Source organism: Lactuca serriola, chromosome 4 (assembly GCF_051521515.1).
Source record: "Lactuca serriola cultivar US96UC23 chromosome 4, Lser_US96UC23_V15, whole genome shotgun sequence".
Lineage (NCBI taxonomy): Eukaryota > Viridiplantae > Streptophyta > Magnoliopsida > Asterales > Asteraceae > Lactuca > Lactuca serriola.
The window spans coordinates 320,032,749-320,048,015 of NC_136411.1; the positions used below are offsets into that span (position 1 = coordinate 320,032,749).

The 15,267-nt window shown below is 40.9% G+C and overlaps 1 protein-coding gene across 1 annotated transcript; it reads left to right on the top strand.

The window, feature by feature from the left end:
• Positions 1-1,292: 1,292 nt before the first annotated feature.
• On the top strand, positions 1,293-2,519 carry LOC145099552 (uncharacterized). The gene has a single exon (XM_079037112.1). The coding sequence runs from the start codon at positions 1,293-1,295 to the stop codon at positions 2,517-2,519; it is 1,227 nt and encodes a 408-aa protein (XP_078893238.1).
• The last annotated feature ends 12,748 nt before the right edge of the window (positions 2,520-15,267 follow it).

Consider the following 15,267-nt stretch of genomic DNA (forward strand, 5'->3'; position numbering starts at 1 on the left):
TTTTTTATACACAACTTATCAATAATCGATTGTTTTTTCATGTTGATATATACTATATAAAACAATTAACTAACAATTACTAAATAATAAAATATAATACTAAAATATAATCACAACCAACAAATATATATAGCAAACAACTACATTTTGTATAAAAATACAAGTTACTAAATTTTTCTATGATAATATTAAAACCAAAATAAAAAGTATACTGTGATTTTGACTAATTCTATTATACAATAATAGATACATATTCGTTTTTACTGTTAATTTACAAAAGTTTTTATATACTAGAAAATCAATAAATAATATCAATAAACTCAAAGTAAATGTTATCATTGATATGGTAAAGACTTGTCACTTTGTCAGCTAATATGTGTACCATATGTCTGTTTACACTCCACCATCGTTTCAAGTTCCAGAGTAATAGACTTATACATAAAAGCAAGAGAAACAAAAGAGTCAAGAGAGTTACAGAGAGAGGAAAAAATACGGGTAGATTTCTCATGTGGAGAGGAGATCGGAAAAGGAGAGCGTTCGCCGGCAGTGAGCATACCGCACGACGGAGAAAAGAGAGCAAGGTGGAGAAGCTACAATCTGACGAAGGAGAATCGGTAGTCCGAGGTGTGGCGACAGAGACCGATGGAGAGTTGCAGTTTATCGACAGGCAGTGGGAGATGACGTTATTCCGGTGATATTTTGATGTTTCCGGTTTTGAAGTTTCTGGATCTTTATTGTTTTCTTAGAGTCAAAATCTTGAGTTAATAATTGTGTACCTTTGATTTTGTTTTATAGAGTTTAAAAGATACTCCCTCCGTCCCATTTTTATTGTCCACAGACAAAAAACACAAAGTTTAAGAAAACATTAATTATTGATTACTTTATTCAGTAAAATGACATTTTTACCCTTTTATAAACTTATCTTATTTTGTCTTTTAAAATTCTGGATTTTTTACTCCCACTTTTAAAATTCCATTTTTTACGCAAAAATATACCGCCATAATTTCATGCCAAAATTTTACTCTTTATTTTTAAATTTTCATTTTCTTACGGTAAAAATTGGAGGCAATTAAGCCGCCATAATTTTAAAATTTTACTCCAGCTTTTACTTTCTTTTTTTTTTATGATAAACAATTGGAGGCAATTATGCCGCCATAATTTTTTGCCAGAAGCACTTAAAGATAATTTTATGGAGCCAATATTTTTACCACCTTTATATTTATATGCATCAACCGGTTCATAATAGTGTATTCCAACTTCAAATTTATTCTTATCAACACTTCAGTTATCATATGGAGCTTTCCACAAATCCACCCACTAAAAAAAACACTACCATTGCACAACGTCAAGCCATATTCCAATCCTTATTGCAAGAAAGTTTCGATGGAAGATTAAAAAAAGGTTCCGCAAGTGAAGTAGCTTCACTATTCTCGGTTTCTAAGCGAACTGTTAGTCGCATTTGGCATCAAGGTAAAAATCAAGTTGACCATGGATTACCGGTTGATTTCTCTTCAAATATGCCAATTGTTGTTGGGCGGAAAAGGGTACAAATAAATTTGAATCAAGTTTCGGAAATTCCATTACGTCGTCGATCCAATATACGCTCTCTTGCAAAATCTCTAAATGTTTCAAAATCAACATTTCATAGAAGAATTAAAGAAGGTGTTCTTCGACCACATACAAATGCCATCAAGCCAACTCTAACTCATGAGAATAGAAGAGCAAGGTTAGAATATTGTTTATCAAAGATTACATTGTCATCATTATTTAGTCCAATTCCTACATTCCATGATATGTTTAATGTTGTCCATATTGATGAAAAATGGTTTTATATGTCAAAACCATCAAAACGTTATTATCTTGTTCCCGGTGAGGATGAACCGTTAAGAACATGTAAAAGCAAAAAGTTTATTACAAAGATCATGTTTCTAGCGGCGGTAGCAAGACCGAGATATGATTCATCGGGCAACGAAGTTTTTTCGGGAAAAATTGGTATCTACCTATTTACAACATTAGAACCTGCTAAACGTTCAAGCACAAACCGTGTTGCGGGAACAATGGAAACGAAACCTATTTTATCGGTGAACAAAGAGGTAACAAGGTCATGGTTGATAGAAAAAGTTCTACCGGATATTAGAGCTAAATGGCCGCGAGGTCATACCGGTCCTATATTTATTCAACAAGATAACGCAAAGCCCCATATTGATGTTGATGATAGCGAGTTTCTTGAAGCGGCATCGCGAGATGGGTTTGATATTCGACTTTGTTTTCAACCCCCCAATAGCCCGGATTTGAATGTTTTAGACCTTGGATTTTTTCGAGCAATACAATCACTTCAAGAACAAGAGGCTTTGAGTACAACCGATGAATTGGTTAATGCGGTTCAAACATCTTTTGAAAGAATGCAATCACAACAACTTAACAATGTTTTTTTAACACTACAAACATGTATGAAAGAAATCATAAAGGTTCAAGGTGGCAACAATTATCATATACCGATATTGGTAAGTTTAGGTTAGATCGACAAGGTAACTTACCACTCCAAATTGAGTGTGATCAAACTTTAATAGACGATGTTGTAATGTATTTGAACAATTAAAAAATTTGCATATCAATTTGTTTTGAAAGAAATAGTTCACGGTGTTTTGATTTTAATGAAAAAAAAGACTTTTGTGTTTGGAAGTTTACTGCCACTTTATTGTTCTTTTTTTGTTTACGTAAAGCAACTTGTGAAAAAGCAAGAAAGCATGAGTTTTCTTTTTCCTAGTAAATCCCAAATTTAAATGTATTATAGATAACTTAAATGAAGGGTAATATAGTAAAAATACACATTTATTTTTAACAATGACAATTAATTTGGGACAACTTAAAATAGTAATGTGGCCAATAAAAATGGGGCGAAGGGAGTAGTTTCTTAGTTTGATTAGTTTCCTAATTTGATACGGTTTCTTTTGATTCTGTCAGTTATTTTATTTTATATTCTATTTTTGATTTAATCAGTGATTTTCGGATGATTTTGTTAGTTGATATCAAAATTTTGTAACTCAAAACAGAGGGGGCCAATTTAACAAATATAATGATTATTTGATTTATTTTATTAAAAAACTATAAACATATAAGGTATTAGGAACCTTAAAACCGAGGAGGCCATGACCCTCCTAGCCCCTCTTAGGATCCGACACTGCCCACGTTCGATCAATACATACGCCGTACGCCGTTGAAAAATAATGACACTAAAATGAATTACCTTTTAAGAAAATCAAAGAGGAGAAAGCAGAAAATAATGTATAAATAATTTAATATTAATTGTATTTAATGGTTTTAATTGTTGTTATAGTTAACGAGCTTAGTGGGATATAGATTTAATATATTAAATGTAAAAGGAGAAAAATAGCATATAGTAAATTTGTTTATACATAGGATAGGATGCATTATTTATATTCAAAATAAATAATATAAATATATTCAAAAATAAAATAAATTAAAGATAATGTGTTATATATTTATTTTTACAATTTGTTTTTCTCACTTTAGTTTTTATTTGGTCACTAAAACGAAATAATATATAAACTTATAAAATTGAACAACATAAAAAAATATGAAAAATAAAAGTGTAAACAAGGATTTTGAAAAAGAAAATCCAAAATAAATTATTTAAAAAAAAGAGAAAACAATATATATATATATATATATATATATATATATATATATATATATATATATATATATAATCCATAAATATAATATTATTTATGTTAAAAATAGGAAAATAGAAAAAAGTATATAAACAAAGGACCAAAAATGTAATATTAAATATATTTCATGGTTTTAACTATTTCCGTAATCATTGTGGAACTTTGACTATAGGATCATAGGTACCTTTAACAATATCCATTGTAGGTTTGGAAAAACTATAAGTACAGCATCTCCTTAAGCATAAAAAAATATGCAATCTCGTCCCACAAGAAAAAAAACGATACTTTAAAGATCACAAACCCTCTAGAGGCTAGAGATCAATATACATTGTTTTGATGATCAAAAAAGTGGAAATATTTAGGAGCATTCGGTTTACTTTATTTACAATTTTTATCAATTCCATTATGAATTCTCTATGTTTTCTTATGTGATTATGGGATAATCCCATATACTTTTGCGTAGATTTAGAGGAACCCTTAAGATTATGGTTTGATGATTAAATTTAATTTATTAAGTTTTCTTGATCGTCAATCCTTATGTGGTAATGTTTATATTTTTAGTACATATTGTTGAGTTTATATAGTCTGAAGGACGACTCATACCATATTTCTTGAATCATAAATGCTTTGTGAACATTAAACTATTATGATTAATAATGGAACATATCTTAGAGTTAGGTGATAAATTAATGAATTTTAATATGTAAGATCGCATTTATATATATACTAATTTTGAAGTGCTAGTTGAACAGTACCTTTCTCTGAATGGCTGATTTTTTTTTTCTTTTTTGTTTTTTTTTCTACAGCACTATTTCTATTTTTTTTTACGGTCAAACATGTTGTTCATCATGTATCATGTACACGAGTCGACTTCTCATTTACCACCGCCACTTTGATTATTACTGTAATTAATCCATGTAACAATCCACCGCGTCAAATATCTACACCTTCCCATATTTTGCCTTCAGTCTTCATCTTCTCTCATATGTATACCCATTTCACCGCTTCACCGTTCTCTCTCAGAGGGTGTTTGGCTTACCTTTTTAGAAGCCAAAAGTTCTTTTAGGAAAAGATAGAAAGCAAAAGATGTTTGGCAAATGCATTTTAGAAGCTACTATTGGATTTGAATACAAGTAAAAATAAACTTTTTGGAAAAGTCAGGAAAACCTAATTTTTTGTGACTTTTCCAAAAAGGACTTTTGCCCCTGAAAAGCCAAGCCAACCACCCCTCAGTTTACCATCTACCTCCATCGGGGTTAGTTAATCCATTTGATCAGGTGACACGTTCTTTCTAAAACCCTCTTTGTCTCCCACCTTTTAGTCTTCCCGCCGCTTCCAACCCCTTTGATCGTTGTTGTACCCGTTGTTGCTTTCCTCAATCTTTCCAAAGTTGGGGTTGAAGACGATGGAAAAATTGCCTGTTAAGAAGGAAGATTAGAGAGTTTGGGAGTGATGGTGGCGTTCAGGTTCTTCGATACGCTGATTGACATCAATTACAACAGATTCCCCTCTGATAACCAAACAAACGGACTCAATTAATGTCACCACATTTCCCAGGTCACAGAAATTTGGGACGCCAAGATCGCTTCGAGAATTGTTTAATCGATTTATTGTTAACATAAATGCTTTTATCCACTGTTCATCTTGGTCCAGGTGATGACTTCTAAGATTGTGCTTCCGTTCTTCATCTATTTCTCTTTTCTTTTGCATATGCGGTAGGTGTAAGGAATGATTCAAAACCATAGAATGTGACTACAAAAAATAAAAAGCCCCAATTTTCAAATCGCTCAGATCAATCTGTCAGATTTGCAGCTCATTGCATTCTAGGTTAATCTCTTGAACTCAATTTTTTGTATTTGCAATATATTACCATAACCATTTTATAAATTTGCGTCCACAACTAGAGCTTATCATCCCCAAATTTTCGCTGTTTATGTGCTCTGAATCTAGAAATTGATCTTAAATTAATTAACTGTTTTTAAAGCAAGCAAATCTCCATAAATTCCTTGATTTGTATGACGGAGAGGCTTTATTAGCTTAAATTATGTGAAACCTCTTTATATATAAATTGAATTATGGGATTTTGGAAGCTACATACTCCGATTCAATGACATATTAGGATGAACTGGTGTATTTAATTGCTTACAATATTTAAGAGCTGGAGTGTGTATCTTTGGTGGTAATTGTAGATTTAATCATCCAATTTACAATGGCCAAGTAAACCAAAAGTGTGCAGGTAATCCATGATGTATTTTCCAAATATCAGACTTTGGGTTTTCTTTTCTTCCAATTTTACCCTTTTACCTGATTTTCTGTTGTATGGAGTTTTCATTCAGAGTTACACTCCACATGAATACATTTTTGAATTCATGCATCCATGTTGGTTTTCTGTTTCATAGTATAATTATCAGGTTACTGTCTAAAATTTGGAAAAATTTCTTAATTTTTATAATTCTTAACCCTTTTTACTATTCAGATAGCATTTTAAATTTTCGTTTGCAGTACCCAATTAGAAGTTGCTAGGTTGTGCAAGTTGTGAATGTTAATGGGGCTCAAGAAAACAAACGATAAAGTGAATTATATTGAATTTTCATGGAAACTCATCAGGCAAAATACTAGATATCTGCTTAAGGTCAATTATCAGAGAGATCTCTGCACTTTTGGAGCACTCTTACCAATCAGATTGATACCATTCTTGAGGTATGGTTGATTTTTTTTTTAATGGGAGAAGATGATGTTTAGGGTAATTTTTTTACTTAGATTCAACGAATACTCATACTCTCAGTAATTATCTTTTTTTTTTTTTTTTTTCTAACTTGTAATCATTATTTTTTACTCTGTTACCCATCAACTCCTGTCATAACATCAGAAATCATTGACCTTATTTTGCATTATGAAGAATGGTAAACTCTTGAAGCAAAATAGTGTAGTTGTCAAAACTTGATAATTACCATTTTATATCACATGGACCAAATTCATAATTTTCCCTTATCTCTAATTAAAGTTTACAATATTGCTAAATGGAACTTTTTTCTAAAGGAATAATGGTTTTATTTTTATCCAGATACAAATCCCAAGATTTTTTTTTCCATTTGATCTCTCTTGAAAAGGGCATTAGGTAACATGTTATTAGATCTGTTACTTTCTTGGTCTTTACAAATTAAATCGATAAATGGAAGCTATGAAGGACAACAATAATCTCCAGAGTATTGCCAGTTGATGGAACCACTGATTTGGATTGGAAAGAAGAACTATAACTAGAACGAATTACATAATGTTTTATCCCTATTATTAAGTGCATAGCAACTTGCTTTTTGGTATGATGGAATAAAAGGAAGGATAGAATTTTTCATTCCATTGCTAGATGGAATTGAATGGATCATGTGACATCCCAAAATTCAAGCCCAAAAATTTCATTTTTGATTAATTAATTCATAAAACATTCATTAGGAAATATTGTATAAGCACGTCATCTCAAAATCAAGTATCATGTTTGAAACCCACAACTATGAACGAATGACATATAAGAGTACAATCCCAGAAAACACCGTGCGGGAATCATATGTGAGTGTGTGTGATGCCATGCTACGCCGCCGGCTCCTTCCCCTTGGATGAAGAGGTACCTGAAACCAAGAACCAAAACCGTAAGCACAAAACTTAGTGAGTTCCCCCATCATACCACATACCATACAGTACCATCGGTATCTTTCAACCGGTAATCATCATCGGTATCTTTCAACCGGTAACCGTCATCGGTATCTTTCAACTGGTAACTGGGGACTATTCCACCCCTTACCACTAGCATACGATAGCAAGATTAAAACACACATTTAGACATATCCGGGTACTGACCTACCCCTTGGTCCTAAGGACCACTATCAGGGAAATTATCCTTATCATGCAGATATAACTCATAACCAAATGCATACCAGACCAAGATAAATTATCACAAAGACAATTATCTCCTAAATACCCCTCAATGGTGGGCCGACATTGTGGCCTTAGACCCACCCCTACTGGAAGGTAACTCACCTCGTATCTGCTGAATTGTGCGGGAATCCTCTGATTGCTACCACTGCTGCTTCGGAAATCCACCGGCTAAGAATTCCCACAAAACACTTAGTCAGACACTGACATCTACCCTTAGGGTAAAATGACCATTTTACCACTTGACCAAATCAAAGTCAAAGTCAAAGTCAACTTCCAGTTGACCTGACTCGCCGAGTTGACTCGTCAACTCGCCGAGTCCCTATCCTTCCATCAGACCTTATACCCGTCTCTACTCGTCGAGTTAGGCGATGACTCGATGAGTTTTCCTTTTAAACGAACACCGACTGAATCCATATCCGACTCGTCGAGTTGTATGAACAACTCGTCGATTCCATCATCAACTGATACTCATGTCCTGACTTGAGTCGCCGAGTTGTATGAACAACTCGTCGAGTTACTCTTCATCCTATGAACACGTTCTGTCATCGACTCGCTAAGTTGATGAACAACTCGCCGAGTTCCATGAAGATTGTCTTGGACTCGCCGAGTCCGTTCATGCACTCGCCAAGTACCATGAATTCCCATAACGCTTTGCTTAGTCCAGAACATTGGGTCACTCCCCGGGACTCCTAAAACCCTTCCACACTCAACTGGTCCTTATGACCCTCACTGATATGGGACCAAAACCCTTGGACTCGCCGAGTCCAGGAATGGACTCGCCGAGTCTATCACATTCATCACTAAGAACTTCGATTTCTGATGTACAACACTTAACCAAATGATAGATCCAGCCCCCAAACTTGATTTAGCACGTAAAGTTACAAACTTTACGTGCATGCATGGGACATTAGAGCTTAAAAGGCTCTAAAATGGTTCTTTTGTTGCATGGGGCCTTCCTTGGTGCAAAAAGCAACCTAGATCTGACTTGTGGCTCATAAAATGACATGATACATAAGCCCAAACCCCCAACCATGTTTGCAAACATGGCTGGCCACCAAAAATGGCTTATAAAAGCCCTAAATCACTCCAGAGAGGGATCTAACAAAAGAATGAGCAAGGTTCAGATTTTATACCTTCCAAAGACTGAAAATGATGAACCAAACTCGAATCCTTCAGTCCCCTCTTGATCCTTCTATGCTCTTCCTTCTTCCTTGAGATCAAAACTCATAAGAATCACTCAAAAAGCCTTAGATCTTCACAAAAACGGATAGGGTTGCTATGAGGAGTGTTTGGAAGCATAAAGGGGGAAAGGAGGCTGCATATGGTCGTTTAAATAGGGTGCAAACCCCTGGATTCGAGTTTTTTCCCAAACAATGGCTACTCGCCGAGTCCGCAACTTAATCCTCGCGCCTCATCCCGCTTCTACTCGGCGAGTCAGTCCTTCGACTCGTCGAGTCCACGGCAAAAAATGCAAAAATCATAGAAGATTTAATAACAGAATACATACCAAGAACCAGGTGCTACAAATCTCCCCCACTTATTTTATACTTTGTCCTCGAAGTCTTCCACTCGATCCTGAAACAGCTCGGGATAGTGCTCCATCATCTCACTCACCGGCTCCCAAGTCCATTCCGACCCCTTCCGATGCTGCCACTGCACCTTCACGAGTTCTACTCTTTTGTTCCTCAGATCCTTCGACTTCTGGTCAAGGATCGCCACAGGCCGCTCGATGTAATTCAGGTTGCCATAAACCTAAATGTCCTCCAAGGGTACCACTGCCGTATCGTCCACTAGGCACTTTCGCAGCTGAGAGACGTGGAAGGTGTTGTGGATCTGACTGAGTTCGGCTGGCAGATCCAGCCGGTACGCTACCTTGCCCACCCAGACTACAACCCTGAACGGTCCGATATACCTTGGGCCCAACTTGCCCAGCTTCCTGAATCGGATGATGCCCTTCCATGGCGACACTTTCAGGAGAACCATATTCCCGACCTGGAATTCCAGGTCTGATCGGCGCTTATCGGCGTAACTTTTCTGCCGACTCTGAGCAGTCTGAAACCTGCTCCGGACCTGCTGAATCTTCTCTGTCGTCTTGAGCACTACTTCGGTGCTCCCCATGACTCTCTGGCCAACCTTGCCCCAACATATTGGGGGTCCTGCACCTCCTCCCATATCACATCTCGAAGGGAGGACGGTCGATACTCGCATGATAGTTGTTATTATACGAGAACTCCGCCAATGGGAGGTAGGTATCCCAGCTACCTCCGAAATCCAACACACATGCCTGCAACATATCCTCCAGAGTCTGGATGGTCCGCTCGCTCTGGCCATCCGTCTGCGGGTGAAAAGCGGTGGTAAAATGCAGACGAGTACCCAGCTCGTCATGAAACCTCTTCCAAAACCTGGAAGTAAACCGCACATTTCTGTCTGAAATCACCGAAACTGGCACTCCGTGCCGCGCCACCACCTCCCTGATATAGATATCGGCTAATTTCTTGGCCGAGATGCTCTCCTGAATCGGAATAAAGTGGGCGCTCTTGGTCAATCGATCCACGATGACCCATATCGAATCCATCCCCCGCGTGGTCCTGGGAAGTTTCGTGATAAAATCCATCGTAATATCCTCCCATTTCCACAGTGGGATATCCAACGGTTGCATCTTGCCGTGTGGTCTCTGATGCTCGGCCTTGACCTTCCTGCAGGTCAAGCACCGCTCCACGTACCACGCCACACCCCGCTTCATGCAGGGCCACCAATAGTCCAGACGAAGATCCCTATACATCTTCGTCGTCCCGGGATGAATGGAGAATCGGGATTTGTGCGCCTCCTCCATCAGGACCTGACGCACTCCTCCATGATAAGGGACCCACACCCTATGGTGAAGAGTGAATAAACCCCGACTATCATAGACGAAAGAGGAAACCTGCCCCACAATCCGCTCACTCTTCCGATGTTCCTCCTTCATGGCCTCCTGCTGAGCCTCCCGGATTCGCTCCAGAAGCGGAGTCATCACTATCATCCTTAGATAGATATCCCTGATCGGCGCTGCCTTGCGGCTAAGCGCATCGGCCACGACATTGGCCTTCCCCGGATGGTAGAGGATCTCACAATCATAATCCTTCACCACATCAAGCCACCGACGCTGCCTCATATTTAGATTTGGCTGGTCCATGAGATACCTCAAACTCTTGTGGTCCGTGTAAATTGTACAACGAACCCCATAGAGGTAATGACGCAAAATCTTGAGGGCGAACACAACAGCCCCTAGCTCCAAATCATGCGTCGGGTAGTTCGCCTCGTGAGGCTTCAACTGCCTCGACGCGTAGGCGATGACATGCCGTCTCTGCATCAATACCGCTCCCAAACCTGCGATGGATGCATCGCAGTACACAACAAAATCTTCCATGCCCTCTGGCAGGGCTAAGATTGGCGCCTCACACAATCTCTATCTCAGCATCTCAAACGCGGCCTGCTGCTCAGGCCCCCAGCGATACACCGCCGACTTCTTAGTCAGTCGGGTGAGCGGAACTGCTATCTTGGAGAAGTCCTGAATGAATCTCCGATAGTAGCCTGCCAAAGCTAGAAAGCTCCGAATCTCAGATGGAGACCTCGGAACCTCCTAATTCATCACGGCCTCCACCTTGGCCGGATCTACCGAAATCCCGTTCTGGTTAACAAGGTGCCCAAGAAACTGCACCTCGCGCAACCAGAACTCACACTTGGAGAACTTAGCATACAAGTTCTCCCTCCTCAAAGTCTCCAGAACCTCCCGCAGATGCTCCTCATGCTGCTCCCGTGTCTTGGAATAAATCAAGATGTCATCAATAAATACTATCACAGACCGATCCAACATCGGTCTACACACGAGGTTCATGAGATCCATGAACGCAGCAGGAGCATTGGTGAGCCCGAAAGGCATCACCACAAACTCATAATGGCCATAATGCGTCCGAAACGCAGTCTTCTGTACATCCTCCTCTCTGACCCTCATCTGATGATACCATGAACGCAAATCAATCTTGGAGAACCAAGATGCTCCTTGTAGCTGGTCAAAGAGGCCATCAATCCTCGGGAGTGGGTAGCGGTTCTTCACCATTACCTTGTTCAGCTCCCGATAATCTATACACACCCGATGCGACCCGTCCTTCTTCCTCACAAACAGAATCGGGGCTCCCCAGGGTGAACTGCTCGGTCTAATGAAACCCTTGTCTAACAGCTCTTGCAGCTGTGTAGACAACTCCTGCATCTCAGGAGGAGCCAACCGATACGGTGCCTTGGCTATCGGAGCTGCACCAGGAACTAGGTCGATCCTGAATTCCACCTGTCGTTCTGGAGGTATCCCAGGCAACTCCTCGGGGAATATGTCCGCAAACTCCCGTAGCACAGGTACATTGTCCACCGTCGCCCTACCTGTTTCCCGGGTATCCATCACATACGCGACATAACCTGCGCAGCCCTGCTGGAGGTAGCGCCTAGCTCTCGCTGCTGAACATAAAGCTGGTCCTCGCTGTGGCCTCTCGCCCTGGATCACCAGCTCTCCCCCACTTGGGGTCCTTACCCGCACCAACTGCTGCGCGCAGTCGATCACTGCCCCATTAGGGCTGAGCCAATCCATGCCTATAATCACCTTGTTCCCACGCAATGGAATGGGAACCAAGTCTACCAAGTAGTGCTCCTCAAATAACCTCAGCACACAATCTCGAAATACCGTCGATTCCCGCACCGAACGGTCGTCTGCAATCTCTACCTCTAGAGGGCAATCCAACATGCCCGAAGACTCGGAAAATCTCTTGCTAAGAGCAAGAGACACAAATGATCGGGTAGCTTCCGAGTCAAACAACACCAGAACTGGGATGCCGTTCACATGGAACGATCCTAAACAGTGCACATATCAATAACACAATCACAACAAAAGAAGATCAGAGGGAAAGAATTATACCCGTCACCACATCGGGTGCAGTGCGTGCCTCCTTGGCTGTCAGCTGAAATGCTCGGCTCCGCACCACTGGAACCTCTGTCTTGACCTTCCGGCCATCTATAACCTGCGCCGTCGCTGAGACAGGCGCTGCCGCTGGCACTGCTGCTGACGCTGCTGTCTATCTCGGGCAGTTGGCCCTTTTGTGGCCCCTCTAATTGCAATGGAAGCAAATCAGGTCTGTCATCTGTACCGCAGGGGCGGGGGCAATACACTCCCTGCCAAAATGCCCCACCTTGCCATACTTATAGCAGCCCGAACCCGACCTAGTGCGACAAGCTCCCTCGTGTGACCGACCGCATTTCCCACAACGGTCCCGTCCTGCCTGGCCTTTCGGCCTACCATCAGATCCCTTGGGCTTCTTCCTCGAAGCCCCAATCGTCAGCCCTTCCACTGCCTTCCATTTCTGGACATGCTCCAGATCAATCTCCCTCTCCCTAGCCCTGGCAATCATGAAATCCAAGGTAGGGCAAGCTGAGAAACTAACATGCTCCCGAATGTCAGCTCGTAGCATGTCATAGTAGCGGGTCCTCCTCATATCCTCATCACCCGCGTACTGGGGCACCAGCAATGCCCTCTCCCGGAACTTGGCGGTGATCTCCGCCACAGTCTCCGTAGTCTGCCTCATATCCAAAAACTCCCTGGCCAGCCGCTGAAGCTCCACAGCTGGCGCAAACTCCGCCCTGAATCTGGTCACAAAATCCGACCAAGTCATAGCCTCAACAGCCGGGGCCCCTAATGAATCGCCAACAGACTCCCACCAATCCCTAGCCCTTTCTCGCAAGCATCCTACTACATATCTCACCTTCGACCCCTCAGGGCAGAAGCTCGTTAGCTGCGCAGACTCAATGTCTGCGATCCATCTCCTAGCAGCAATGGGGTCTTTCACCCCGTGGAAATCAGGCGCACCACTCCCACGAAAGTCCTTAAAGGACAGCCTGTGCGTACCCATCTGTCTAGATGCCATATCACTCCTGAATGATCGAAGACGATCCTCCATCAGATCAACAATCCCCTCCTTGATCGACCCGAAGATGATAGGGGTCGACTCAAGGATGCCCCTCGTGATCTCAGACGCGATGAACTCGCGTAGCCCGTCATCAACCTGCTCGGATCCCGAACCCGAGCCCGATCCTGATCCTGATCCGGAACCTCCTGCTCCAAGTCGTGTGGTCACAATACTGAAAATGCATGCATAAAGGTAAAGATCATTCACATACTCGAGGGATCTAACATACTTCCCAAGGTTCCCGATTTCGTCTAGGCCCTCCTTGATTCGAGTACGGGTCCTATGCTTTCAGTAGTATGGGCCCATACTACCTTCCACATCTACCCGTGCTTTCCTCAAGGATTGCTTCAACTTTACCAGGTCCCTTTACCGATACCCCTTTCCACTATCCTCATCCTAGGCTTCCCTAGGGCACTCTCCAACCCACTCTCCGCCATCAGCTGCACAGGAGCCCCCTACCATTTCCCCCTAACTAACTTGCAGGTACTGTTACACATCCGCTCCTTAGTTAGTTGGAAATAGCCGGAACCACCATAGCACAAAGCAAGCAGCATTCGTGCATCGAGTAACCAAATCAGGCATAACCTATATAGGCCATCCTACTGCTGACTAAACAGCCCTATCATATAGCTCATACAATAGGCATATAAGGCATCCTCCTACATCCTTAGCGCTAACTAGCATGCGATTATCAGAATCATATATCAGGCACACAAGGCATCTTCCTAGATCCTTAGTCCTATTCTAGCATGCGATTCTGAATCAAGCCATATAGCATAACATAACATGTATGGGTATCTTCGGGGAAAACTTACTTGAGCCCGGCCGGTCGCATGCATCACACACCTTGTCTTTCTTAAAAACCTTTCGCTTAGATTTTTAGAAAACCATTTTATTGTAAAAATCTTTTAGCCCCTTAGTTTGAGTCCAAACACCCCCGAGGGCGTGTCCGAATCCCTCAAATCAGGGCTCTGATACCAACTTGTGACATCCCAAAATTCAAGCCCAAAAATTTCATTTTTGATTAATTAATTCATAAAACATTCATTAAGAAATACTGTGTAAACACGTCATCTCAAAATCAAGTATGACGTTTGAAACCCACAACTATGAACAAATGACATATCAGAGTACAATCCCAGAAAACACCGTGCGGAAATCATATGTGAGTGTGTGTGATGCCATGCTCCTTCCCCTTGGATGAAGAGGTACTTGAAACCAAGAACTGAAACCGTAAGCACAAAGCTTAGTGAGTTCCCCCATCATACCACATACCATACAGTACCATCGGTATCTTTCAACCGGTAATCATCATCGGTATCTTTCAACCGGTAATCGTCATCGGTATCTTTCAACCGATAACCGTCATCGGTATCTTTCAACCGGTAACCGTCATCGGTATCTTTCAACCGGTAACTGGGGACTATTCCACCCCTTACCACTAGCATACGATAGCAAGATAAAAACACACATTTAGACATATCCGGGTACTAACCTACCCCTTGGTCCTAAGGACCACTATCAGGGAAACTATCCCTATCATGCAACATATCATGCAGATATAACTCATAACCAAACGCATACCAGACCAGTCAATTCGGGTACTGACTCGACGAGTTTCCATTCTAAACGAACACCTACTGAATCTATATCCGACT